This window comes from Leopardus geoffroyi, chromosome C2, assembly GCF_018350155.1.
Source record: "Leopardus geoffroyi isolate Oge1 chromosome C2, O.geoffroyi_Oge1_pat1.0, whole genome shotgun sequence".
NCBI lineage: Eukaryota > Metazoa > Chordata > Mammalia > Carnivora > Felidae > Leopardus > Leopardus geoffroyi.
The window spans coordinates 4,528,867-4,556,610 of NC_059333.1; the positions used below are offsets into that span (position 1 = coordinate 4,528,867).

At 51.9% G+C, this 27,744-nt stretch overlaps 1 protein-coding gene across 1 annotated transcript; it reads right to left on the reverse strand.

Annotated features, from left to right (window-relative positions):
- Positions 1-1,247: 1,247 nt before the first annotated feature.
- On the reverse strand, positions 1,248-27,290 carry LOC123575982 (interferon-induced GTP-binding protein Mx2-like). Its single transcript, XM_045437035.1, is given in 16 exon segments — positions 1,248-2,039; positions 3,403-3,625; positions 5,954-6,082; positions 6,409-6,587; positions 12,187-12,265; positions 16,424-16,548; positions 19,171-19,180; positions 19,303-19,395; positions 19,398-19,460; positions 22,058-22,175; positions 23,198-23,337; positions 24,770-24,810; positions 24,812-25,132; positions 25,374-25,432; positions 25,520-25,699; positions 27,228-27,290. Coding segments are annotated over 16 exon segments (2,298 nt in total). The 3' UTR covers positions 1,248-1,564.
- Between the last annotated feature and the right edge of the window lie 454 nt (positions 27,291-27,744).

Genomic DNA, 27,744 nt, shown 5'->3' on the forward strand with positions numbered 1-27,744 from the left:
CCACGGATGTAGGGGCGGGTGTGGCAACAGGCAAAGCCGGTCTCCCCTGGCTTCTGTCGGCTCAGCTGGACCACATTTCCCAGCCTGCCTTGCAGTCCGGCGAGGCCCTAGGCCTGAGGCCTGCCTCTGGAATGGGGGAGGAAGCGAGGCACACAGCTCCTGAGCCTGGCTCCTGGAAACTTCCAGAAATCCTCTACACTCTCCCGTTCCTCACCTGCTGGTCAGATGCAGAGGGTCTGGTGGGGACTCGAAGCCGGCGATGGTGGGGCCACGAGGTAGAAGGATGCTGGTGGCCCAGGGACAGTGTGGCTCAGAACGCTGCCAGTCGGCCTAGGACATCCGTGATGTGATCGAGGGGCACGGCTGGGTCGTGGTCAGCTGCGGAGGTCTTGAGGTGCTTGTGGTAGCCGTGAGCTTATTCCGATGGGAACGTGGGCCCCGCACTCAGGCCCACGCTCCGACCTGCTGGGAAGCCAGGTGTGGTGGGGTACCTCTTCAGAAGCCACGTTCAAGGGCTCACCCCCAGAGCCTCTACAGACCTCGAGAGTACAGAAGAGAGGTGTTTGATGAGCGGGAAGAGTCGCTGGATTTGGGGGACAGGTAGCTCATAGAAATGGTTTCACTTAATGTTCCTAAAATCCCCCTGAAATTAACTATTGCTCAGCGTGACGAAGAAAATAAAATTAGCCGCAATCCTCCAATCTAGAGATGACCACTGGTAGGAAGCTCGACATTTTTTTAAAACATGTATTTTTCTGCACGCCTGGGGGGCTCAGATGGTTGAACGCCTGACTTGGCCTCAGGTCACGATCTCGTGGTTCGTGGGTTCGAGCCCCGCGTCGGGCTCTGTGCCGACAGCTCGGAGTCTGGAGCCTGCTTCGGAGTCCGTGTCTCCCTCTCTCTCTGCCCCTCCCCTGCTCACCCTCTGTCTCTCTCAAAAATAAGTAAACATTAAAAAAAATATTTTTTTCCTTACAAAACTTCTCTTCAGGGCTTCACATAGCAATGGGAGCTCATCGCAGCCAGAGAAACAGGACAGATGACCATCAGTATCACGCCGGCTCGTTTCCCCTGGGGGTTGTAAACACGACCGTGGTCAACAGTGGGGAGCAGGTGGCACAGCCAGAATCCTCTGAGAGTGACCAGCTCAGGGACACCGTCTCAAACGACCAAAGTCTGGAGCTAAGCCATAGCAGCCGGTCACCCTCATCATGCATTTGTTCAGTAAGATGTCATTCATTAAGCAGCTACTAGGTAACAGGTGCCATGTAAGATCCCGGAAATACCAAAGAAGAATACGATACGGACCTCCCCGCTCTGGGGTCTTATAATCTGATGGTGGGGAAGATGAATTAACAAAGAAAGAGAGCAGTATTTGAGAACCCCGTAACTGGGGGGGCTGTGGGGCCCAAGGCCCGGAGAGCCATCTCTCCCGGCAGAGGGGACCGCCCCGGGCGTGTGTGCCTGTCAAACCCAAACTCTGGTGCTGCGTGCAATCCAGCGAAGGTGGACACGGAAGGCGACAGAGTGCGGTCCCAGATGTGGAGCCACTTCGTGGGCCATCTCACGGTGAATGCACGGCGGGAAACACCCCAAAGCATTGCTGCCCTTTTGTGCATCTGCCCCCTTTAACTGGATGATTTCCAGAGAGCCTGAGCCGGTCAGTTTTCTCCTTAAGGAACCTCCTCTCGGTGGAGGCGTCGCTGGGTTCCTGAAGCCGCCGGGAATAGTGATCTGTCTCCTGCAGTATCTGCATCGTGGCTTTCTGTAAGGGAGTGCCCGTTCGCTGCAGCATGAAATATTGAATTACGAATGAGATCTGCTTGGCCAGACGTTTGCTGGTTTCCTGGAAGAGGGAGGAAGAAGGGTCAGCCGGAGGGGTCTCGGCCTGTGCTTGCAGTGAAGCCTTGGGATTCTCGGATGAGTGGATAGTTGCCTCGAGAGGTCCCGGTGGTCCTGTCCACCCCACTCCAGTGGTCAGCATCCAACCACGGCAAGGCGCTTTCTGTGCTGCCCCGAACTCTAGTATCAGGCATTCCCTCTGGCACTAAGAACCCACCCTGTAAGCTGGCAAACCCATAGCACGTTCTGGACATCCCAGCCTTCACAGGAGCTCCTCCCCCTCCTCCACCCCCACGCCTGCTCCACCTCCCAGAGAGACCTCTGGGCCCCTTGATGCCCTGGCCCCTCCCGGGAGCTGATCAGGATGTGCTTCAAGGCTCACCTCGTTCCCTCTCTTCACAGGGATGCCCAGTTTGCCTGGCAGCCGGGCCCCACATCTGGGTAACTACTTTCTATTCTGATGAAGAAAAGGCTTCCAGAGTTGGGCTTCTTTGCGGGTTAAAAGCCACCTTCCGTTCTATGCACCCCGCGTGGGCGGAGGGTTGGAAACCTTGGAGGTGACTGGGCTACGGGATCTAGGCAAAGGGTTTTTCCTTCCTGTCTTGTGGACTCAGTGAGTTCGAGGCTGCTTCAGACCTCAAGGAAAACCAAATTATAACGAGTAAAGTGAGTGCTGGTTGTATTTTGCTGAATTCCAATAATAGTAGCTTGGTAATAGATGCATAGCATGAAATATAAAGAACTCTGCGGTTGGAACTGGTTTTGAGTACATGCTTTGCCGCATCAAAAACCTGATTCCGGGGCACCTGGGGGGGCTCAGTCAGTTAAGCTTCAGACTTCAGCTCAGGCTATGATCTCACGGTTCGTGAGTTCAAGCCCCTGTGTTGGGCTCTGTGCTGACCGCTCAGAGCCTGCTTGCGAATCTCTCTCCCTTTCCCTCTCTCTCTGCCCCTCCCCTGCTCTCTCTCATTCTCACTCTCTCTCTCAAATATAAATAAACTTAAAAAAATTTTTAATAAAGAAAATAAAAACCTGATTCCCGAATTAACTAAAAGTCCCTTGACAGGGTCACTGTTAAACTATAACTGAGGGGTGCCTGGGTGGCTCAGTCGGTTAAGCGTCCGACTTCGGCTCAGGTCACGATCTCGCGGTCTGTGGGTTCGAGCCCCGCATCGGGCTCTGGGCTGACAGCTCGGAGCCTGGAGCCTGTTTCCGATTCTGTGTCTCCCTCTCTCTGACCCTCCCCCGTTCATGCTCTGTCTCTCTCTCTGTCTAAAAAAACAAAAAAACAAAAAAAAAAAAACACAAAACTTAAAAAAAAAACTATAACTGAGATAATATGTGAGTATTTATCACTGCAGAAGGGATTTAATACACAGTAGTGGCCCCTCCCACCTTCTCTCAGTGACACAACTGTCAATCAGAGTGCCCGGCATCTGCCTCGCAAACACCCGTGGCACTGACCTACACGCTCACCAAGAAATACGCACTCACGCGCACAACTCGATCTCAGTGATGGGCGAAGTCAAAGACCGATCATTTGAGAAAGACCGTTTCTACTCAAGGTCCTGCACAGGATTGCCCACTGGGGTAAAAACCTCTTCCCGGACTCTGTTCAGAACCACGCGGTAAATCTGGTCTTGACAAAACCAGCTGTTCCATATTCCAAACTGAAGTCGGACCCGATTTTCTGCTGCCTCTGCTTGTTTCGTTTCCATGTCTTCAACTTTGTCCTGGTTGGATAAGAAAGAGAAACGTGTTCCTTCTTTTCTCGCCCTTGTTTAAACATCGTAGGAGGCACTATTGTGTTGAGATGGAATTAAACACAATTTAAGTCAGAGAAGGCCTGGGATTTTACATGGTGACTTTAAGAAGGCCCTCGGCCGCCCGTGCTGCTGTCCTCATCCGTCCTGTCCTCTGTCCCTTACAGGTCCTGCCCTCTCCACTGCCGTGGGACCTCCTCTCCAGCCTGGAGAAATGATGATCCAGGACCAGGCCTGTCCCCCAACCCCTGGTGAGGCACCCGGGGGCTCAGACACAGCCCCTGGGAACAGTGGAGCGGTCATAAGTCAGGTATCACTTTTACCAACTGGCCAAAGAGGTAAAAGACAGTCAGTTGTTGTGGGAAAATGGCAGAAATCCTTTTTCCTGCTCACCTGAGTTGTGGAATGAGATTCAGACCCACCGACCCAGGCCTGGGCAGAAGAGGGTTTTTATCTAGAGCGCAGAAGGAAGCTGGACATCCCTGGCACCCCATTACTGAGAGGGGGATCAGAGTTGTTGAAGGGGAAACCCACACAGCTGTGGCAGTATGTTTAAGTCCAACTTATAAAGATTGTGGAATAGGACTAGTGGACAATTCTGTCTTTGTGGTAGATAAAGATTCAAAGAACGGGTCAGACAGCAGGCACAGCCATGTATTCAGAGGATCAGCACTAAGCCTACATCATCCTGTGCTGCAGAAGATAATGCAGAAATGAGAACTCGGCCGGGTGCTTCCTTCCATCTCTCCCGGGGGGGAGCACGAACTAAGTCCTGAGCAGGTGCAAAACAGCAGATGCTCCTGGACCGGCCGGCCCAGCAAGCCCGCGGCTCTAACCTTGGCCTCAACTTTAAAATAATTTTTTTAACATTTATTTATTTTTGAGAGATAGAGATACAGAGTGTGAGCAGGTAAGGGGCGGAGAGAGAGACATACACAGCCTCTGAAGCAGGCTCCAGGCCCCAAGCTGTCAGCACAGAGCCTGACGCGGGGCTCGAACTCACGAACCGTGAGATCATGACCTGAGCCGAAGTCGGACGCTCAACCGACTGAGCCACCCGGGCGCCCCTGTGGATAATATTTCTAACTGCAATACTAAACAAACCACCGTGGTGAATTCTATAAATTCCCCAGACATTTTAAAGATAGGAACTTTTTTAAATTTAAGTCTGGCTTACCCACTGTACCCTAAGGCAATGTTTCTAAATGGAGATTTTTTTCTTTTCTTTCTTTAAAAAATTTTTTAATGTTTATTTATTTTTAAGAGAGAGAGAGAGAGAGCATGAGCAGGGGAGGGACAGAGAGAGAGGGAAACACAGAATCCAAAGCAGGCTCCAGGCTCTGAGCTGTCAACACACGGGGCTCGAACCCACAAACCATGAGATCATGACCTGAGCTGAAGTCGGACACTTAAGGGACTGAGCCACCCAGGTGCCCCGAACGGAGGTTTTTTTTCATAATGAGAAAAAATTTATGATCTGATAATGCTAATTTAAAGAAAACTGACTTTTTTTTTTTTTTTAATTTTCAAGCAGATTGCGTGCCCAGCGTGGAGCCCAATGTGGGGCTTGAACTCACGACCCTGAGATCAAGACCTGAGCTGAAATCAAGAGTTGGATGCCTAACCGACTGAGCCACCCAGACGCCCCGAGGAAAACTGACGTTTAGGAAACCAAATTGTTGTTCTATGAAAATACATTTCAGTTGAGGGTATTCACCCTGAGAGAGAAGCTGAGTGTTTGTAACTCGTAGAAAGCACTGGACTCGTTCAATGGAAACAGAAACCTATTATTACAGCACTTGCAGATCTCCCGAGAACACATCCAGACACGAAGAGTGCTGCTTTTATTACGTGTGAAAACAAAAATACAATGCACGCATGCACACACACACACACACACACACACACACACACACGAACACCCTCCTGGCATCAGGGCTATAGCAGAATGAAAGTTGGAACTTCCCCAGGCAAAGCAAGGACACTCTTATCAAACCACCGACCCGTGTGCTCGCTTCGGCAGCACATACGAAACCACTGACCTCTTCGGTCGGTCGTGCACTAGGGGTGAAGACAAGAAGGGAAAAGAAGTAAGTAGAACTGTCCAGCCTCAAAACGAAGAAGCCAGAGAAAGTTGGAGGCGGTGGAATTGTCTCCTGGTGCGGGCGGGGCTCCACGTTGGTGGCTGGGAAGCAGTTGTAGGAAAGCCTAAGGGGCCCCGTGGTCTCTTGCGTGGGCATGTTCATCTGTCTGCACGCTTCTTACGTGCCAGAAGTGGCTTCTGGTCTTGGTAAACATGACACCGTGTTTAGGCGGAGCCTCGTCCTAGGACTTGCCATTTGGGGTACTGGCTGTAAGTGTGAGAACCCAGTTTTTAAACTCCTCCCTGATTTTGTTGTATAAGCAGGTCTCGTTCTGCCTTATGACTTTTTCTCCTAACTTTCCGAGGTCCTGATTAAACACCTTAATTTTCCGAAAATGAGAGAGAGTCGTCGATCTGAGCCGTAACCGCATTAAAGAGCTGGGACCTGCCTGGGGCAGCAGCGTGTGGTGTTGGGCTGGGGGCCGTGAGAGGATCCCATCGGCCACCCAACCATCCCATCTCTCAGGCAAGACAAATGGAGGGCAGCTCCTGCCTAACGGGGCGGCCAGCACGCCACAGGCAGGGACGCGAGGAGGGCCATCTCAGGATGTGCTGGGCCACCAGGAAGGATGCGGCCGTCTAAAGGGAGCGGGTGACAGAGAAGCCAGTTTCTGTGCCTGTCACCTGGAGTCCCCGGGAATCCTCATGGATCCCTCATGGGATAAAATGTTCTTTTATCCGCTTCGTTGCTGGGGATGCCGTCTCCACACAGGTGCGGCCTCTCTGTCGCCCTCCGGTGGCTCTCCCTTATTTGCTTTTCTAACGACGGGAGTGATTTCTGAACAAAACAATAGCGAACGATGACACTCCGCAGCTTGATGGAGTTGGCTGACAGATTTCTTCGATACGTGGGCCGAATCCCCTGTGACGGCATTCCAGGGGATCCGGAATTTCTATTTTTGTGTGAAGTTCGCTAAGACGGGCCCCTGTTGTGGCGCCTGGGTGGCTCAGCTGGTTAAGTGTCCAATGCTTGACATGGGCTCAGGTTATGATCTCACGGATTCGTGAGATCGAGCCCCGTGTTGGCCTCTGCACTGACAGTGTGGAGCCTGCTTGGGATTCTCTTTCTCCCTCTCTCTCTCTCTCCCTCCTCTCCACCTTCTCTCTCTCTGTCTCAAAATAAACAAACATTTGTAAAAAATGTTTAAGATGGACACCTGTTAAAGAGCCCAAGGACGGCTTTGCATGCAATACAGCTCGAATGACCCGGTGTGCAGTTTTGTTATGTCACCGGAGTGGGGAAGTGCCAAGAAGCGGCCGGGCTTGGGTTTGGCTTCGCGCTTTGTATTTAGAGAACAAGTACACTTGAAAATAACGTAAGCTTTCTTTACGAAAACGCTCTGTCAGTGATCATTTGAGTGTTATAAACTGATAAACGGCACTTTGGTAGGGGATCTTGGTGGATATTGGTGGCAGGTACGGTACAGTCTTAACCAATGAACGATGGCGATGATAATGAAGGGGAGGAGAAGGAAGGACACAGAGAGGCACCACAGAGGGTTGTCACAGAGGCCAAGCACCCTCCACATCTCAGTTAAGCGCCGCCCCCGCCCCCCCCAACTGCAGGACAAAGCACGTGGCTTGGTTGCTTCTCTGTTTTACAAGAGAGGAATCTAAGGCCCAGAGAGGCTAATTGCCAGATACCGTCACGGAGCGAGTCAGTGGTGGAGGGTCCCAGGGCACACCCAGCTCACCGCCTCCGCAGCCCATGCAGGTGGACACGGATGCCTGAGTGCCCAGCGGGCCCAGCTTCTGCCTCGACGAATGAGGTCCCCGAGCCAGGCGGGAGGAGTGTGTTGGGGTCTAGAGGCAGTTTGTGGATTAGCGTACCGAGGCCTTGTAAAATGTGGATGACGTTGGATGACACCAGGAAGTCATAAGGTCTCACGGGTGCTTTGGGGGGGGGCGGGGAGGGGCAGTTTGAATCTCTAGTCGGAAATGTATGAGATTGTTTCCTGATCCTTCAAATTATCATTATCATAATCGTTATGAATTTTTAGAAACTAACTTAAAATATCACAAATGTAAAATTAAAGTTTGAATGTAGACGATTTAAATATTGAGAAATGTACTATCAAAAACGGCTATCAAAATGCAACGTCTTTTGGCAAAACACCAAGGTTTTTGTCAGTTTGACAAGGTTGTGTCTTTTAGACAGGGATACGTCTTTCGAAGCCCTCTTCTGTGAATTGAGGGGAATCCCACTAGAGTTGGGGCTCCTCAAGGTATGTTCCCTGGATCACCTGGGAAGTTAGAAGGGCAAACTCATTGCCCCCTCATCCCCCCAATTTATTGACCCAGAAACTTGGATTGGGACCCAGGAATCTGAATTTAAATAAACTTTCCAGGTGATTCTTTTTTTTAAATTTTTTCAGTGTTTACTAATTTTTGAGTGACAGAGACAGAGCATGAGCAGGGGAGGAGCAGAGAGAGAGGGAGACACAGAATCCGAAACAGGCTCCAGGCTCCGAGCTGTCAGCACAGAGCCCGACGTGGGGCTCGAACTCACATCATAACCTGAGCCCAAGCTGGTGCTTAACCGACTGAGCCTCCCAGTCACCCCCAGGTGATTCTTGTGCACATTGCAGTTGGAGAACCACTGGCTTCTTTCTTCCAACTCAATGTTCTTGGGAGTACATGTTTCCTGGCTCAGGAGAATTCGTTGCTGTTGTCTGACAGGCTGGGAAAATAACTGGCTGTTTCACTGTCAAGGTCGACAAAGTGTGAACCTATTGCAAAAGGATACATTTGCTGAGTCAGTGTTCATTCCTTTTGCCCTCCTAAATGGTTTCTAGTTTTCTTCCTTCCCTTCTTGCTTCCCAGATTGATCGGCTCTTCGTTTCAACATTAGGTAGTTGTTACTTCCCGGTTTCGGAAGCTCCCCTGTGAGCCCCTGGCCACGAGCGATTTGGTTTTCAGAACGTGCTTGTTTCTTGGCTTGTGTGGGCTGCTCAGTGGGGTGTCTCAACCACCTCAGGACGGAGTGCCTTGGGTAGGCTGTAACTTTTGCAACTTGCAACTCAACCCGTTGAAACTCAACCCGTTGACTCACACTGACAAGGCAACGTGAGCCCATGGGTAAGTCTTCCTGCCAGATGGGGCACTGTGGCCTTTCCTTCCTCCCAGGAGGGCTCGGAAACAAGACGGAGCACAAGGGCATTCACGAGGGACCCTGGTGTCAATGCTCAGGGAAACCTTGCTGCAAGGGAGTCGGGAAGCCAGAAGGGGGAGCTCTCCCGCCATACCACTGTCCAAGAAGTGTCCCTTACAGACCTAGCAGAGGACTCTTCAACAGGAATCATCAACTGTAGGCCCCAACAGGAAGAGACGTGCACGGCATCCCCTACAAGCGACCAACCACCCCCTGCGGCTCAGCCAGGGAAAAGCCGTCAGCACCCTGAACGCGTGCTTTTCTCCGATGGACTGAGTTCAAAACAACCCAACTTTCTCCTTCTTCTGTATAAAATAAAATTCTTCTCCTTTGTTTGTGGGACCTGCCTATGGTTTTGCCATGGCTTTTTACCCCCAAATTGCAATTCTCTGTCATTCCCAAATAAATTCATTTTTGCTGGAGAAATAACTATTTTATTTCTAAGGCCAACAACCTATGTGAGTGATCATTTTGCCAATTCTGGGCTTTATAAGGGGGTCGGTAAGCTCACCTCCCCAGGATGACACATGCCTTCAGAAAAGCCAGGTAGTGCATTAGGGCGACAGTTGCTAATTACAGAGTGAGCCCAAACCTAAGCAAGCATGGTGTTAGAAAGGCGAAATTTATTTTCTCTTTACCATCCCAATAAATTCATGAGGTATGTCACCTGTTTTATCTACAGGAAAACAAAACAAACTTAACTTCGTAGAGGTTATGTGACTTGCCCAAACTAGTATTTTATTTCTTGTAATACAGAATTATCTCCGAATAGCCAAATCAATCTTGATAAAGAAGAATAAAGCTGAAGGCATTATACTTCTTGATTTCAAACAGATTGGATAAATCTACAAACACTATGGTACTATATAAAGATGGACATTCAGACCAATGGATCAGAACAGTGAGCCCAGAAATAAACCCACACACATGCAGTTAGCTGGTTTTTGATGGCGGGGCGGGGGCGGGGGGGAGGTGTCCAAGAATACACCACGGGGAAAGGATAGTCTCTTCACCAAATGATGATGGAAAACTGGAGATCTACATGCAAAAGAATGCAACTTACACTATACACAAAAGTCAGCTGAAAATTGATTAAAGGCTTGAATGTAAGACCTGAGATGGTAAAACTCCTAGAAGAAAAAAACATAGGCTGAAATCTTCACGATATTTGTCTTAGAAATTATTTCATGGATATGATACCAAAAGCACTGGCCACCAAAGAAAAAAAAAGATAAGCTGGACTACAGCTTAGTGGAAGCGGAAAAGCTTCTTCACGGCACTGGAGACAACGAACAAAGGCAAAAGCAACCTACAGAATGGGAGAAGATATGTGCAAACCATATAACTGATAAGGGGCTAGTTTCCAAAATACTTAAAGAGCTCCCACAATTTAACAACGATGACAACAATAAAATCCTAAAAACCCAATCAAAACTGGGCCCAATACTTGAATAGAGATTTCTTCAAAAAAGACATACAGGGGCGCCTGGGTGGCGCAGTTGGTTGAGCGTCCGACTTCAGCCAGGTCACGATCTCGCGGTCCGTGAGTTCGAGCCCCACGTCGGGCTCTGGGCTGATGGCTCAGAGCCTGGAGCCTGTTTCCGATTCTGTGTCTCCCTCTCTCTCTGCCCCCTCCCCGTTCATGCTCTCTCTCTGTCCCAAAAATAAATAAACGTTGAAAAAAGAAATTAAAAAAAAAAAAAAAAAAAGACATACAAAGGGCCGATGGGTCATGATCTCATGGTTCGTGGGATCGAGCCCTACGCTGGGCTCTGTGCTGACGGTGTGGAGCCGGCCTGGGGTTCTCTCTCGCGCTCCCTCTGCCCCTGACCCTCTCTCAAAAATAAATAAATATCAACATTTAAAACAAACCACACAAGTGTGAGCAAGGACGTGGGAAAATTAGAACCCCTGTACACTGTTGGTGGCAATGCAAAATAATGCAGCCACCGTGGAAAGCCATAGATATGTTCCTCAAAAAATTGAAATATGGAGCTACCATAGGATCCAGCGATCCCACTTCTGGGTATTTATCCAAAGTAGTTTAAATCAGGATCTCAAAGAGATATTAGCACTCCTTTGAGGATGCTGGCCCCATCACAAGATGTGGAAACGACCTAAGTGCCCATAGGTGGATGAATGGATAAAGAAAATACACACAAAGGAATAGGATTTGGCTTTTACAAAGAAGGAGATTCTGCAGCATGTGACAGCATAGGTGGACCTTGAGGACGTTGGGCTGAGTGAAATAAGCCAGCTACAGAAGGACGAAGACTGGACGATCCCACTTACGCGAGCCATTTAAACAAGCCAAACTCACCGAACCGGGGGGTAAAATGAGGGTTGCCAGATGTTGGGGGAGGGGAAACAGGCAGCTGCTAATCAACAGGTGTGACATTTCAGTTATGCAAGATGAATAGGTCTAGACGTTGCCATACAACATCGTGCCTGTAGTTAACAAGACTGTATTGCGCACTTAAAAATTTGTTAAGGGGCGCCTGGGTGGCCCAGTCGGTTAAGCGTCTGACTTCAGCCCAGGTCATGATCCTGCGCTTTGTGGGTTCGAGCACCGCGTCGGGCTCTGTGACTGCCTCAGATTCTGTATCTCTGTCTCTCTCTGCCCCTTCCCTGCTTGCACTCTGTCTCCCCAAAATAAATAAATATTAAACAATTTTTGTTAAGAGGGTAGACCCCATGTTAAGTGTTCTTACCCCAATAAAATTAAATTTTAAAAAATGTACATGCTGTTTTCTAAGTGACGGGCACGATTCTAAGGGCTTTACAAATGTGAATGCATTTCATCAGAAAACGACTGATGGTAAAGGCCCAGAGAGGTTACGTGGCTTGCCCAGGGCCACACACCAGGCAGTCTGGCTGCAGAGTATTTGTTATTTACGCGAACTCAGGGAGGACCGCTGGGGCTCATTTTTCCGACACCACTCTGAATGCTTCTCACGTCAGCAGTGAGTCCCCAGCACCTGGGCCCTCAGGATTTACACCCGGATGCACGATGACGGACCATTTCAATGCATTTGCTCATCCAAGACTTGACTTTCCCAAAGACCTTGAGTGGTGGTTTTCAAAGTGTGGTCCCTGCACCAGTAACATTGGCCTCAACTGGGAACTTGATAGAAACATAAATTCTTGGGCCCCACCCCAGACCTGGCGTGACTATAAAACTTGTATAATTTTATCTCTATCACTTGGTAACCTTACCTTGGCCGGTTCCGGAAGGCAGGGCTGGCTCCCACAGCGTTCTGTTCTAGGACCGTCCTGAAGAATGTCACCTGAAATACCGATGTGTCTAGAAGAACATTTCTTCCTTCGTTGCCTCCGCCAACGTCAGCTTGTTCGTGATCTGATCTCCTGCCGGCTCCGCATGTCGCTATCCTGTAACGTGATATTTCGCACCACACTCACGACAACTTTTTCGGTGCCTTGCCCGCTACATCTGCTTTGGTCGGGATTCCTGTGAGATGGTTAGCGAAAGGCAGTGGAATGTTCCATTTTCTCCTCAAATATACTTGAAGGCTGCGAGGCTCTGGGATCCTTCTTTGGCCAGGACCAGCGAAGCCTTCTGTTGCGATGGCCCCGCGCCTGACACCCTCTCGGTGCGTTCCATCGCCACCCCTCTTATCTGCGTGTTTATTTGTTCTTTCGCTATGCAATTCATTAATTGCCTCGTGGGATTTATCGAACAACCGTTCCCGGGCGTCTGCTGGGTTCCAGACACCAGGCAGCGCGCATCATCATTACTGACCGATGCCCACCAGATTGCCCGCAACGGCTCAGTCCCTGCTGTGCAGAAGGTCGGTGCCCCTCTCAGGTGTCTCCTGTGACAGACTCATGCTGCCCTCCTCCTGTGGGTGCCTCCGTTGACATTGTCCTTCCGGCCTCCCTGTCTCCCTGCTGCCCCCACATATCCTCCCACTTGGTTCGGATCGAAAGCTTTGAATTCTGAGTATTTCTTTCGATTCCTGGGGCATCAAATGACCACTGCATGTTTCTGTTTGTTTGTTTGTTTATGTCGGGAACCGAACGTCATCTTCTGCTATTTTCGTCCTTGTTTTTAATTTGTGGTTAAGTCTGGCCATCTGGCCTATCATTTCCTGAAACCTTCCTGGCCTCTAAGCAGCTGAATGTCTGTCTCTCTGTTTTACCTTCCTATTGGCAGAAGTTGTCCTTCCTGTTACTAACAGAGCCGACACATCTCTGAATGTACGCCCGCACTTCCCAAAGGAAAGGAGAGGACCCTCCAGTGGGAGAGGAGGCAGAAAACCTGGGGAAGCCCCTCCTGGGAGCCAGCAATCATTCAGGAATGCCTACATCCCTGTCCTTTATCCTGAGAAAAAGTGGGAAGATAATAAAGAGTGAGACTTGCTATCAGAATTCACGCTAGGGAGTGCCTGGGTGGCTCGGTTGGATGAGCCACAGACTCCGGATCCCAGCTGAGGTCAGGATCTCACCCTTTGGGAGTTCGAGCCCTGCAGTGGGCTCTAAGCATCATCTAATATCCCAACTATTGCGCCACAGAGAAGGGAACGGTGACCTGTTTTTAGATGCTTTAGGGTTTTTTTTCTCTCTTTTTAAATTAACTCCTTCCTGCATACCTTGCACATTCATATGGAATTGAAAGATGCTTATTAAGCACGCTACTTTAGTTGAGGAAGCGGCAGTGAACAAGACTGCAGAGTCCCTGTTGTGTGACTACCCCGTCACCTTCCAGCGGGTAAAAGCCAGATACATTAGTCTTGTGATTCGCGAGAAATAAAGAAACATACCTTGCTAGTAACGCTATTGAGAAGCGTTACGCAGAGAAGTGACATCCGGTCATGTGCCGGCAAATGAGTGCAGGTGGGGGTGGGTGGTGCGGTGCTGGGCTGAGTGGACAGAAGGCCTCTGGGAGGGTAGCATTCGGGCTGAGATCTGCACACCCAGCCCTGTGAGGAAGGAGAAAGAACATCCCAGGCCCTCCGGCTCACAGCTACACTGAAGGGTGGTGGGAAAGGCAGAGTGAAACAGAACCATGAGCACAGAGGCGGATGGAGCCAGGTCACAGGAGGGTTTGTCGTCCAGGAAAGGAGCCTAGGGTTCGTGTACGTGGCGTGGACGCATTAGGGTAGAAGCAGAGGAAGGGAGTGACTTCATTTACCTGTTCAAAGGTCAGTGGAGGGTGTACTTAGGGCAAGGTGAGAGCCGGGAGGCCAGCAGGAGGATGCTTGAGTAGTCCAGGCAAGAGAGGAAGGGGGCCTGGCCTACGTGGTGATGGAGCGTGGTGGACAGATGTGGTTTTGGTTTTGGGGACAGAGTCATCTGGACTCCAGATGAATTAAAAATGGAAGCAGGGGAAGGAGGAATCAAGTGTGACTCTTAGATTTAGTTCTAGAACTGGGCAGGCAGATGTGGTGCTGGGAATAGGGGGAGAAGCCTTGGGAGGAGGAGGACTGAGGCAGGGTAGGGTATCAGGAGCTATGTTTTGGTCGCACTAGATTGGAGACCTTTGACAGACATCCAACTGGAACTGTCAAGTCTAGGGAAAGGGAAGGGTCACAAATTTAGATCTGGGAGTTGCCAGCTGATAGAGATGAGCTCACCTGATAAGTTTGCCTAAAGAGCACGTGTTGACGGAGGGAGGATCTCAGAGCCAAGTTTTGGCTTTCCGACTTTAGGGATCAGAGAACTAAAGAAGCAACCAGACCAGGAGACTAAGAATGTGACCTCCAGTGGCCAGTGAAGGAGGAGACCGAGGGAGAATGGTGAGCCAGAAACCAGCAGGCTGTGTGTTACAGCAAAGGAAGGAAAGCTTTCAGGAAGGAGGGAATACGGTCAGCCATGTTGACTGAGGTCGAGAAAGATGGGGACAGAGAAGTGACCACATGTTTGTCAGCATGGAGGGCACTGGTGACCCTAACAAGTGCCATCGCTGTGCCATGGTGGCGACAGGAGTCGAGCTGGAGCTGGCTTTGTAGACAGTGTGCAGTTAGCAATGGACGGGTGGGGAACCAGTCTGGTGGAGAGTTTGCAAATATACTGACTCACAGCTCTTTTTGAAACTTGGCATTATATAAACCACCACTCTATTTATTAGTCACCAAATTTGTTCGTTTTCATCCTTTTGGAAGTACTGTATAGATAATCCATTTAGCTTCCTATTAAAAAAATTGTGGTAAAATAGGAATCACATACACGTTACCGCCGTAGCCACTTTAAATTGTACTCTCATTGCTGTGTGACCATCCCACCAGAATTTTTTTCATCTTGCAGACCTAAAACTCTGTACTCGTCCATTAAGTCCCAAGTGCCCCACCCCACCCCGCTTCTACAAAGATTTTGATATCCAGATAGATCTCCCTCCCAGACCGATGATACTACCTACTGTGGCCATCAGTAAAACACCCTTCACGACTTAGGATTGAGAGGGGAGAAAGAAGGTTGACCTACGATGACTGATGACCCAAAGCCTGAGTGTTCTCTCTGGCTCAGTGCGTTTGTGATGCTTGGAGAAGTCAACAGCTAACAGGGCGCAAGCGTGGTCCAGCGCGTGGTGAAACGTTATACTTGAGGGGTTTGCCCCTACTGTTTATTTCTGTCCTTACTGGAAAACCAGGCATCTATGTGGGAAGAAACGGGAAAGGCGGTTATATGACGAGCGTGCGTTCAGTCAAGGCAAATGACCTGCAAAGTTCCAGGCAGGTCAACTCGACGGGTAGGTGGGATGGTTGGTGGAGAAGGGATGTTGAATGGTAATATTGCAAATTAAAAAACATAGCAGCAACCGTTTGTTGAGAAAATACCATGTGCACAGACCTAAGTACCATCGTGTACAGTATTTCTTCGTGGAATCCTTCCAACAAGCCAGCACATAGGTACTTACTGGGAGTACCATTTCATGGATGAGGAGACCGAGGCCAGGAGAGGTTCAATATATTACCCAAGGATATGTAGCCAGAAAGCGGTAGAACAAGGCCTCAAACGAGACTGCTCTTAAACCAAGTTCCCTGTAATGCCTTCCAAGGCAACTATTTTTTTTTTTTTTTTAAGAAATTTAGGAGACCCCAGCTGCCTACGAATTCTGCTTGAATATACATTCTGCAGACCCTCATATTCCAACATTGGCCCAGTAGAATGTTCGCTGAGACCTTATAAAGGTGCTTTCCATGCACCAATGGGTCCCAAGAACTTTACCTGTAGCAAGGCAGATCTGAAGGGCCAGTCACTTTCTCCTTTCCAGACCATTGTGGGATAGCAGATAAGGTAGTTCTCGCCCCCACCCCATCCAGGATGGTTTGTGAATCCAAATGAGGGGCAGAGGAAGAAGGGTGAGGAACCCCCAAATTCTGGCCACGCCTCTAACCCTGTGAGCGGAGATACCCATCCATAGGGTGTGAATGCGCCCTGAGCCCATGGAGCTTCTCCTGGGAAGAGCTCTTGTCTCTAACGGTGCTGCATTAAGGGACCTTCTAAATATATAAGAAGTCTCCCCCTTCTTACCCATCTTCTGGGAGCTAGGTTCTTTCTTCTTACCTCTGGCCCTGTCTCCATTGGGGTCCACCTCCTGAGCCACGCTCAGTGCCTCTGTGCTGGCAATGTCCACGTTACAGGGGACCACCACCAAGTTGATGGTCTGTTGCCCCTGGATGTATGAGTGCCTTGATCTGATGCCAAAAAAAAAAAAAAAGAAAAAAAGAAAAAGAAAAAAAGCACACAAAGGAAGAGTACATCTCTTCCAACATCCAACAATAATACGGCCAGACAGGTGTGATGGTGGAAAACCGGTAACTGAGACCATGACCTGGTTTTCACGCTCCTGGGCGTTGGCTTGGCCAATCCCTTCCACAGGAAGGCCTGCCTATCTGCCTTTACTATGCTCTCTGTTGATTTCCTACCTTTCTTCAAAACCCACCACTGGTGGGGTACCTGGTGACTCAGTCGGTCAAGCCTCTGACTCTTGATTTTGGCTCAGGTCACGATCTCACAGTTCTTGAATTTGAGCGTCGGGAAGTCCCTGCACTGAAACTGCTTTGGATTCTCTGTCTCCCTCTTTCTGGCTCTCTCTCTCTCTCTCTCAAAAATAAATAAATGTTAAACTTTTTTTTTTTTTTTAACCCACCACTGGTATTTCTTCTTTTCCGAGGACTCTGCCTCCTGTAGCCAGACGAGACCTCTCCTTTTCTGAATCTCTCCTGTGATGCTTCTAAGATTATGCCTTCTATGACAGTGTTTGTGTACGTGTTGTATTTGCCCCAAAAGCCCAGGGGTGCCTTTGTGACACGTCACGTGCCATCTCAGTGTCTCCATGCAGTCCCGCAGAGGTCCCCAAGCCACAGGTGCTCTGTGCCTGCTGTGATAGGATCTGATGTCAATAAATGTCTCTACATGTGCTCATTCCTAATATTAAATACTTTTTCTGGAGTCTGTTCTTGGAAGGGGTTACTCAAATTAGAGAAATCCAATCAAATTTCTTAGAATCTGCAGACAGAGAGAGAGAGAGATGAGCAGATAAGCCTTACACACCAAATTTCAATAATGTTTTTGCCCACAGACAATACAAACAAACAAGGAAAGGCTGACATCTAGGGACATATTTTTAAAAATAGTTTGCTACAGGGGTGCCCGGGGGGGGGGTCTCAGTCAGTGAAGCGTCTGACTTCGGCTCAGGTCATGATCTCACGGCTCATGAGTTTGAGCCCCACATCAGGCTCTGTGCTGACAGCTCGGAGCCTGGAGCCTGCTTCGGATTCTGTGTTTCCCTCTCTCTCTGGACCTCCCCCACTTGTGCTCTCTCTTTCTCAAATAAAAATAAACATTAAAAATTTTAAAAAAATAATGAAATAAAATAGTTGCTCCGATTGACATGTGCTTTAGCTCTCATGATGTCCCATAAAATTATGTTACGCCACACACAGTAGATAATACTGCATAGCCACAAGTTGGAAATTTGCATCACATAAGCACAAGCTAGCATCATATAAGCAATTAAGTGCCGGGGTCAGATAAAGACGACAAATATAAACAGGCTAAATTAAGTCCTAACCATGGGAAAACTTCACCGAGGAAAGTTACAGTCGACTTCGGGAAGTGAGTTTTAACGTGAACTGTCCTTCAGTTAAAAGGCATCTTCTCGTTGGTCTTTATTCCCCCTGCTACCCCCATGCGTAGCACGCGGTCTGATGTCTGTGAGTGAACAGACCATCCAGCGTTCTCCACCTCAGCACCATGGACAATTTGGGATGGATGGTTCTTTGTGGCAGGGGTCATCGGGTGCATTCTAGAAAATCTAGCTCCGTTTCTGGTCTCCACCCACAGGATGCCAGTAGCAAACCTTCTTTCCCAGGTTGTAACGACCATAAATGTCTCAGACGTTGCCATTGCCAACGTCCCTGGGGATGAAGTCGGCTTGGGGTAGATACCACTGTGTGAAACACATATCTTCCCGTGCATTTCGACAGGGTCTTGGGGAGTGGTAACTGCTCCCCAGAATGTCTGCCGGCAGAGAGAGACCCCATAAAGATCACCTTCTAGTCATGCATCAGTTACGGGCACTCATAGGCATTAGGTCCATTCCAGGGTCTGGAGATTCACTATTACGCACACAGGCACTATCCCTCAGGGGTTTGTGCCCCAGGAGGTAATGTAGACAACAGACACAAGGACCAGGTCCAGGGTATCAGGCATCCCGGAGAAGGTGGCATTTGTCAGAACTTCGAGGGAAATAGAGAACGTGCCACGTCAAAGCTGGGCAGGGAGAACGTTTCAGAGAGAGGGAAGAGAAGGTACAAAGACCTTCTGGTAGGTTCGAGGACCACTGAGGATTCAGGTGTGGCTGGAGTGGATGAGGGGTGGGGCACAGTGATGGGTATGGCCAATGAGCGAGTGGGGCCGGAGCACATCAGACGATGGATGCTTTTATTTGTAAGTTAATTTCTTTATTTTGAGGAGGAGAGCACAAGGGGGGGGAGGGGCAGAGAGAAAGAGGGAGAGAGAGAATCTCAAGCAGGCTTTGCTGGCAGCGCAGAGCCCAACACAGGGCTTGAACTCACCAACCGCAAGATCATGACCTGAGCCAAAATCCAGAGTCAAATGCTTAACTGACTGAGCCACCCAGGCATCCTGGCCATTGGAAGCTTTAATGATGATGGACATGGAACCACACTGGAGAGTGTTGGGGAGTGATAGCCTCTAACCTGTGTCCTAATAGCTCTGCCCCGTGCCCTGGGCACTGCTACCCCAGTCTCCTCCCCAACCACTCAGTGCAAGGGCAGAGGAGGCACACCAGAAGCCCTGCTGCTGCCCACAGAAACCTAGAAGTCTCCCGAACTTCAGCCTGGCCCACTCCCAAGTTCTAGAAAGACCTAGAAGTCTCCCGAACTTCAGCTTGGCCCATTCCCAAGTTCTAGAAAGACTTGCCTGCAGTCTGCTGTCCTGGGGCTGGTTTCCCACGGCCATGCTGGTGATGCTGGGAAGATCAATGAGGGTCAGATCCAGAACCTCAGGGAGGTGATCTCCAGCCTGATGAGCTCATGGCTAATGCTAACTCCGAGGCCAGCTATGGTGTTCTGGGCTGTGGAGGCCCAGAGACGGGAAAGCCAGCCTTCAGATTAATGACCCATCCAAGGAAAAGCAGTGGTAGGAGTCTCCAAATGTCTCTGGTGCTTAGAAAACACTTCACAGAAGCCTGGGGAGTGGTCTCTGAGGCCACTAGTGTGGCCATCAAACACAGAGATAGCATAGATATTCACCTTCCGAAAGCCTGGAGGAAAACATACCGATATGTTCATGGTGGGGTTACAGAGGGATTCTGTTCTCTTTCTTTACCCTTCTTGATACTTGCCAGTGACCGCAGCAGTGGCTTAAAATATACCCACAAATTCTTCCACACTCTTCCCTCCGAAAGGTGAAACCTTGAGCGCAAACTGGACATAGGGACTTCTGTCTAAAGATAGATATGGCGGAAGTGACCGTGTGGGACTAGCAGTAAATGTGTCATGACTGCCTCTTGCCTTCTCTTGCATGGCTCGCTCTGGGGGAGGCTGGCAGCCCCGTCCTGAGGACACCAGGGACCGACAGAGAGGTCCACAAAGTAAGGCACCGAGGCCTTCCGCTCACGGCCACGTGAAGAGCGGCTCGCCAGCCACAGTCGAGCCTTCAGCCGATGCAGACCCAGCCAATACCTCAACCACGGCTCCCCAGGGACCCTGAGCCACAGCCCCCCAGCCGAGACCCTGCAGTTGCTGACTCTCACACTGTGGGAGAGAACAAATTCTGTCTTTGAAGTCACCAGGTTCGGGATAATTTGTTATGCAGCAAACAGATAACGCACACAGGTATATACTACTTTTATGAGCAGAAGATAAACACAGACACGCACACGCTAACACGTACACAAAAGCATGTACCAACACACACACATAAACGCACACTACGAACACACACAGTCAGTTGTGTGTTTAGCACAGCATGTTTCTGGGCGGCGTAGACACCCATCTACTTCCCGATACTTAAGGAAAAGCCCATCTGCCTGCTTCCTGTCTGTTGGAAAGGGGGGGCCGATCGGAAGGCCGGCGGTCAGTCTGGAGCTAAGCAGACCCCCGAGAAGAGGGGACCTCCCAGGGTCAACCGCCAGCCACCCCAGGGTCTGCCGGAGGGACGGCAGAGGAACTCAGGGAGCGGGACCCCTCGGCCGAACAAGATCACGTAAGCAGACACACCATGTCCGTAGTACCCGTGTCCCTGTTTAACACCACCTGCCACTTCTCTTAGGTCCTGGAACGTTTTGCAGGAATCCCCCTGCTCTGTCTCTTGGGGGGTAAGAGGTATGGAAGGAAGGGATGGAGAAAAGGAAGCGGAAGGAAAGCAAGATTATTTCTTCCCTTACGTTCATTTTTGCAAGTAGATTATTTCTGTAGAGTCTTCACTGGGGGTTCAAAGGACGTTTTGAGAACGGTATCTAATTTAGGGGATACCGAATATGTATCCCAGCCTACACGTAAATCATATACAGTGATGGGCATCTGAGCGGCTCAGTTGGTTAGGTGGCCCAGTCTTGATTTCAGCTCAGGTCATGATCCCGTGGTTTGTGGGTTCGAGCCCTGCGTCAGGCTCTGTGCTGACAGCCCGAAGCCCTCCCTCTCCTCAGCTCTCTCCCAAAACAGGCAAATAAACTTAAAAAATACTCAGCGATTCCATCCTGTGTCTCAGATTCCTCCTTACTGTGGAACCGATGGAGACCTTTAACCTGCGTGGGTGGGAAGATCTACTTGTGTCTGGGTTCTGTAAGCCGCCGATTGTCCTAAAAGTTTTAAAAAACAGCTATGTCATAGATGTGACAGAAACAATCTCTAATAGTGCTCAAAAACTGAAAAAAAAATTTATCCTTGAGCTGGACTTGAGCCTTGTCCGTGGGCAGGACAGTTCCTGTTCTAGAGGATGGCCAAAGGATAGGGTCCCTGGGCCACAAGTCCGACGGCATGCACACTTGGTAACAGAGACCCGTGTCAATAAAGATGGCCCCTCAGTGCCATCGGCAGGGACCTCCCGTCACATCTGCAAGCCAAGTCTCGGTGCAGGGGCGGAGGACAGACGTGGCAGTGGAGAAGTGACATGCAGATTTGGGCCCCGGGGTTCTCCACGAGAGCTTTGCAAAACAAATCTCGAGGCCGGAGGGAGGAGATATAGACAGAGCTAAGAAAGTCCCCCCACCCGCCTCACTGCTGTCACCCCCTCCCAGCTGCCCGGCTCTGCACGCACTTGGCTAGGCTGCTACTCACAGTGATGTCCAAGTGGCCTCAGGCCCAAGGGGGCACCAGACATGCCATGACGTGCTCTTGGGAGCAAGCCCCGTAGGTGAGCTGGAAAAAACGGGAGTCTTCCCCCGGGTTGTTTTTCAAAACCGGAAAAGGGACCAACGTGGATATTTTGTGCTCACACACTCAGAACCAGGACTAATCCCGTGGAGCCCCGTGTTCAGAAGGGTCCCCTCCCGGTTTGCTGTCTGCTTTCACTATCTTGAGAGTCTAAGTCGTTTCGAACGAGGGGTCTTGCTGTTTTATTTTACTCTGAGACCCTAAGTCGTGTAGCTGGCTCTGCTCTGAGCCTGGTTTCTCAAACTCTGAGTGCACACGACCCATTTTGGAGCTTGGTTCAAGTCCAGATTCTGACTCAGCAGGTCCGGGGTGTTTTTCCCCAGCCGTTTCTGCAAGCCTCCAGCAGAGGAGGTCACACTGAGGGGCCAGGGGCTAGGGGGACACTCTTGAAACGAGATGATGTCCAGGATGGTCTAGGTGAGGGGAGGGTATCGATGGCAGACATCAGATACGTGGGGCACGCGAGCCAAGGACAAGACAAGGACAGAGGTCATTGGTTACCAGCTCAAGCGTGGAGACATAAGGACGATGCTCCCCAGTCACCTCATCTTGTCCCCGTGGGTGTCCTCAGTCCTCAACACCTCCCGGCGTCCCTCTTCCTTCTCCTCTTGGAATTAGCCGCCGATCCACCAAGGAACAGGAAGTGAGTCCTGGAAAATCTGGCCTGGAATATCCTTCTCTGTCTCGCAGCCTTGTGGGGTGGTCATCCGTATTTGGGGGTGAACACAAGGACTGGGGGCAGGACTTCTCCATTCTGGAGGGGGTCTCTCTGCTGAGCCATTCGAGGCCTGCAGACACGGAATCTCAGGGAGCTGAGCGCGGGAAGCCACGGAAAGGCCTCGACCCCAGACGCTGTGTTACCGGTCACATGGAGCCCCGCGTCCCACAGGGCCTGCTTTCATCATCTCCAGAGCAGTGCCCCAGGACAGCGGTGACCAGGACAGCCGGGAGTCCCGCGGGGGCCTTTCTCAGAGGAGGATCAGCACATGGAAAAGCCTGGAAGGAAGAGGCAGCGGGCTCCCCGGTGGGGACCGAAACACCTGGTGGGGACCAGGCAGCAGAGGAGGAGCCAGGACAGTGAGGGAGCGGCCATCCGAGCCTCACCTGCAGAAACCCCGTGCCTCCCACCTTCAAGGACCTCCTTCCTACCTGGGAGGCGTCCTGAGGACGGACTGTCCTGAGGACCGGCCGGAGGAAGCCGATTCTCTCAGCACCAGGTCACAGGTCCTGGGCAGTTTTCCAAACATTCCAAGTTCGCAGGTGCCTTGTCCTCTTACCCCCCAAGGGAGCTGCCCCAGTGTCCCCAGAGTCCTGGACTAAAATTTCTGTCCCCGTCCAGGGCTGGGAGGTGACGGGGGCCGCCTGGACTGGGCGGGCACAAAGGAGCACAGGCCCGGGGACAGAGGCATCGGCAGGGGAGTGTCTCCAGGCCGACCGTGGCCACGTCCCCACGGTGCTGCTCTGTCCGCCACACGAGCCGGAGTCGCGGCTCAGTGTCTGAGGGCCCCCAGGACTCCCGGGCCGGAGTCAGGCCTCGGGCTTCGGCCACAGGACCTGCATTTGTCCAGGTGGCGGCTGAGGGAAGGGGACAGACGGAAATGTGGGGAGCAGAGGGATCCGTGCGTCTCCAAGGCCCCTCACAGTTGTGGACGGTGGGTGCGGGGAGAAGGCAGTAAGAGCCAGGGCAAGAGTCTGGACGTCCGAAGGAGGGGGTTCAAGGGAATTCTCAGTGGGCAGTTTGCACAGCCGGAGCTCAGAAAGGCTGGAACCACCCTGGGCTTCTTGGGCCTGGGCGTTCCTGTCGCCGAGTCCTGAGCACTGACGTATCCTTTGTATTGCTGGCCCTATAAGGGCGTTCATCATCTCCTCCAGCCTGGGGACATGCCCAGGGGTCACATGCCTGCCACCGGCATCCAGACCCTCCACCATGTTGCCCCTCTCCCCAAAATGGCGACCCCGTAGGGGCGCCTGGGTGGCGCAGTCGGTTAAGCGTCCGACTTCAGCCAGGTCACGATCTCGCGGTCCATGAGTTCGAGCCCCGCGTCGGGCTCTGGGCTGATGGCTCAGAGCCTGGAGCCTGTTTCCGATTCCGTGTCTCCCTCTCTCTCTGCCCCTCCCCCGTTCATGCTCTGTCTCTCTCTGTCCCCAAAATAAATAAACGTTGAAAAAAAAAAATTAAAAAAAAAATGCCGACCCCGCGGCAGAGCAGAGGGACGACTGCCCCGGATCCTTCCTCTCTGGTGCATTAGGTGTTCCGCCGGGCTGACCGGGATCTCGCAGGACCCCCTGGGATCAAGGACTGGGCTGCCAGTGACCTGGAGGGAGCCCAGGCCGGGGCATCTGGCGAGACAGCTGCTGTTGGGGGCTGTGCAGGATCTGGGCAGCCCACTGGGGTCCCCACACCCTCCTCTGTGCCCAGGGCGGGGGACGGGCCGGGCAGGACGGCGTCGGTGGTGCCCAAACCCTGGGTTCTGGTTGGGTCTGGCCTCTGACAGCACTGGCAGGAGATGGGACCGAGGGAAGGGACCAGGACGGAGCCTCCCCCAACCCACGAGGAGGCTACTATCTCCTTCCTCCCTTTTTTCCTTTATTTTATTAAATCATAGACGTACAAAATCACTTTTTTTTTTTTTTTTTTTTTTTTTTAAGAAAAACATCGTGTCTTATCACGCTATGACCCTGGCTGATCGCTTTTTCCAAACACTGAGAAAATTCTTCGGAACGACTTCACACGGCACCTGAGACTTACAAGCTCGGTGTCCTCAAAGACATGCCTGCCACAGACCACTGGACAAGGTCTGGAGTCAGGGCTGGGCTGTCAGGTTCCGGAACCCGATGGACACAGGCCCAGCGACGGCTAAGGATGCGAAAGGGGGTCAGAGACCTGGGGGCAGCCCAGGCCATGCCCGTAGACCCAAGCCTCCCGGGGCCAATGTCTGAAACGCCTAGTACCCCCGGGATGCTTTGTGGCCCGCGGGGAGAGCAGAGCCGGCCCAGCTCTGCCTACCACTGCCTCTGGGGAGGGCGACCCCGACAGAGCGTCCAGCGGGAGCTCCTGCCCCAGCTCTGGTCCCCGATGACAGCGATGGTGGCCGGGGCCAGGTCCCGCTCCACACCCAGGGTCCGCAGGGAGCCGACGAGGTCAGTGCGGGGGCTCACCTTCTGCTCACACTGGCTGTCCAGGCCGCTCTGGGGCCCCGGAAGAGGCAGACCGCACTTCACGGCCTTGGCCTCTGATCGGAGTCCCATCACCATCCTTGGGAATTTGTGCCCCTCCTGATGCTGGGCTGCAGACGGGAGGTGCGTGTGCCTCTGGGAGGTCCCTGTGTTCTTGTCCCGCACAGGCTTTGCTTCCGCTGATGTGGGATGTCTGGCGGGGGAGGAGGCGTCTCACTGAGCAGGGAGAACGTACCCAGGGTGGGAGCTCCTGGCCAGAGGGAGGACAGGAGCCAGGCCCTGGGCTGCTGAGCAGGGGTGGGGGTGGGGAGTGGGGTGGGTCAGCAATGGTCACAGTGATAATAGCCGCAGGGAGAGCTCCCAGGAGGGAGACCCCAGCACCTGGAAAAGAAGCCCCCACACTTGCTGCCCCAGAGACCGGGCGCCCCTGGTGCCTGTCAGAGGTGCCTGGGGGACTGCGGGGCACCAGCCGCATGTTGGGGTTAGACCACGCCTGCAGGTTTATGGCCGCGGTTGGGGTGCTCGCCTCTGGCCGGCGCCTGGAACGCACCCTTCCTGAAGGTCCCTCTACGTGACTTACCTTTGCCTTCCGTTGGCCCCTGCTTCCTCCTGGCTGCTGAAGGTTCAGTGTCGGCAAGTTGAACTTCTTGGGGAGCTAAACTGGGTCCTGTCGTGCCACCTGCCAGTCTGGGGGATACATCATGTGCCCTGCTGCTGTGCCGGATGGCGGTGGCTGTCGCTGGACGAGATTCATTTCTTTTTTTGCACATTGTCAGGAAAAGAAAAAAAAGGAAACAGACTGTGCCTCGGGCACGGCCAAGAACCGTGGGCCTTAGGCATTAGCTGTCATTCAGTCCGAGCTGGGGGGGTGGGTTCCCCGCTGCTCAGCACCTCCCGCCTCCTTCACGAGCTCTGCAAAGACACAAGTTGGCAGAGTGGCCCATTGTCCCCAGGCGGTCCCCTCCCAGGCTGGACCTTTGCCAGCCCCCCCTCGCCCGAGCCCACACAACCCACACACGGGGGAGACTGGCAGCCCGGCAAGGCCCCAGTCTGCAGGAGAGGCCGCCGCAGTAAACAGGTGCAGCTCACAGCTGGGGTCTCGGTGGCCCCCGGGGCGTGGGGACAGGGGCAGAGAACTTCCTGTCATGTATTGGTTTATTATGCTCTTAAATCCACCTGTTTATGAGTTACGGGAAGCTATTTAGATCTAAGGGTGCATTTACTTACATAGAGGAAGCTGTGTTAGGACGTCATCCTTGACATCTGTTGTCACCAAGCAGTCGCTCAGCAGCTGGCGGGCGCCACTGGGGACTTACGGATATAAGAATATGTGGACAGGTGTGCAGAACACGGCAGACATTGAAACTTCAAATAGCGAGAGTTTGTGAGGACCCACTGAGAGTGTTCCGTCTGGGCAAGGCTACCCTTTGCAGAGCTCGAAAGCTCTCTGCAGACCTGGGGGCACTGGCTTCTGGAGCAGCAAGGCCCCTCTTTGCTGGCAGGGGTGAAGGCCGTGCAGTGGCCCCTCCAAGGGGGCCGTCTTGCCCGCCTCCCCCCGCAGCTCTGCTCCCCAGCACCATGCTCTGGACTCAGGGGACTTCTGCTCTGTGCCGGTGGCTGGACATCAGCTCCTGGTGGGCTAACTGGATCGACTCTTCTAAGAACCAACTTGTAGAAAGCAACCTCAACTAAATTTGGACTTGGTTTCTGTCCCCTTTGCTTGGACCAGTAGGGTAATCAATCTATCACTGGTTTGGAGTATGTTATTTCTTCATTGGCCTATTAAGAGATACCGTCCTGGGGCTCCTGGGTGGCTCAGTCGGTTAAGCAGCCAGCTTCGGCTCAGGTCATGATCTCATGGTTCGTGGGTTCGAGCCCCGCGTCGGGCTCTGTGCTGACAGCTCGGAGCCTGGAGCCCGCTTCGGATTCTGTGTCTCCCTCTCTTTCTTCCCCTCCCCTGCTCACGCTCTGTTTCTCTCTCTCTCTCTCAAAAATAAATAATAAACATTACACATTTTTAAAAAAGAGAGAGAGATTGTCCTGTATACTGTAGGCTTGTCCCCTGCAAAATATTTCTATAAATTGTAAGTCCTGAGTTACTGGCAAAGACAATGTGAGCCTCTGGGCATAACTCCGCATTTCCACAGAGGGGGTCGAACGTTCCCCTAGAGAGAGGTGGGCTCCGTGTCACCTGTGGCTGAGGACCAGACAGGAGACCATCAGGCAGGAAGAGATGGGAGGTGGTATCTCTCAGGCCCTCTGGAAGCTAATCTCTGCCCGGCCCTCACTGGTTCTCGCCCAGACTCGTCTGGGAGAGGTGGGCGTTTGGTCTCTCGCCCTTGAACGTCCATGGCCGATGATCACGTAAAGTCAGCACTGTTAGAAATAGTCTGACTGCCGGCCTCCCCAGGGCTGCTCCCAGGCTCTTGGCTCCCTTGTACAGCAGCCTTGTGTGCTAGGTCCCTGTTGCACCTTCCAGGCCAAGAAATTAAGTGCAGGGGCCCCTGGCTGGCCCAGTCAATACAGCACTTGACTTTTGATCTTGGGATCGTGAGTTCAAGCCCCACTTTGGGCAGAGAGCTTACTGAAAGAAAAAAAAAAGAAGAAAACAGATTGAAGTGTGGCGGGGGGGGGGGGGGGTCAGCTACTGGTCTAAGTCAGGACTCAGACCCACCCCGGGCCACTCCCCGTCACAAACCCTTCCCCGCTATGACCTACACAGCTCATCCTTCCGGGAACAAAGTGGCTGCAGTAGGTTGAATGGTGTCCTTGGAAGAGCGAGCGTGACCTTATTTGGAGAAAGAG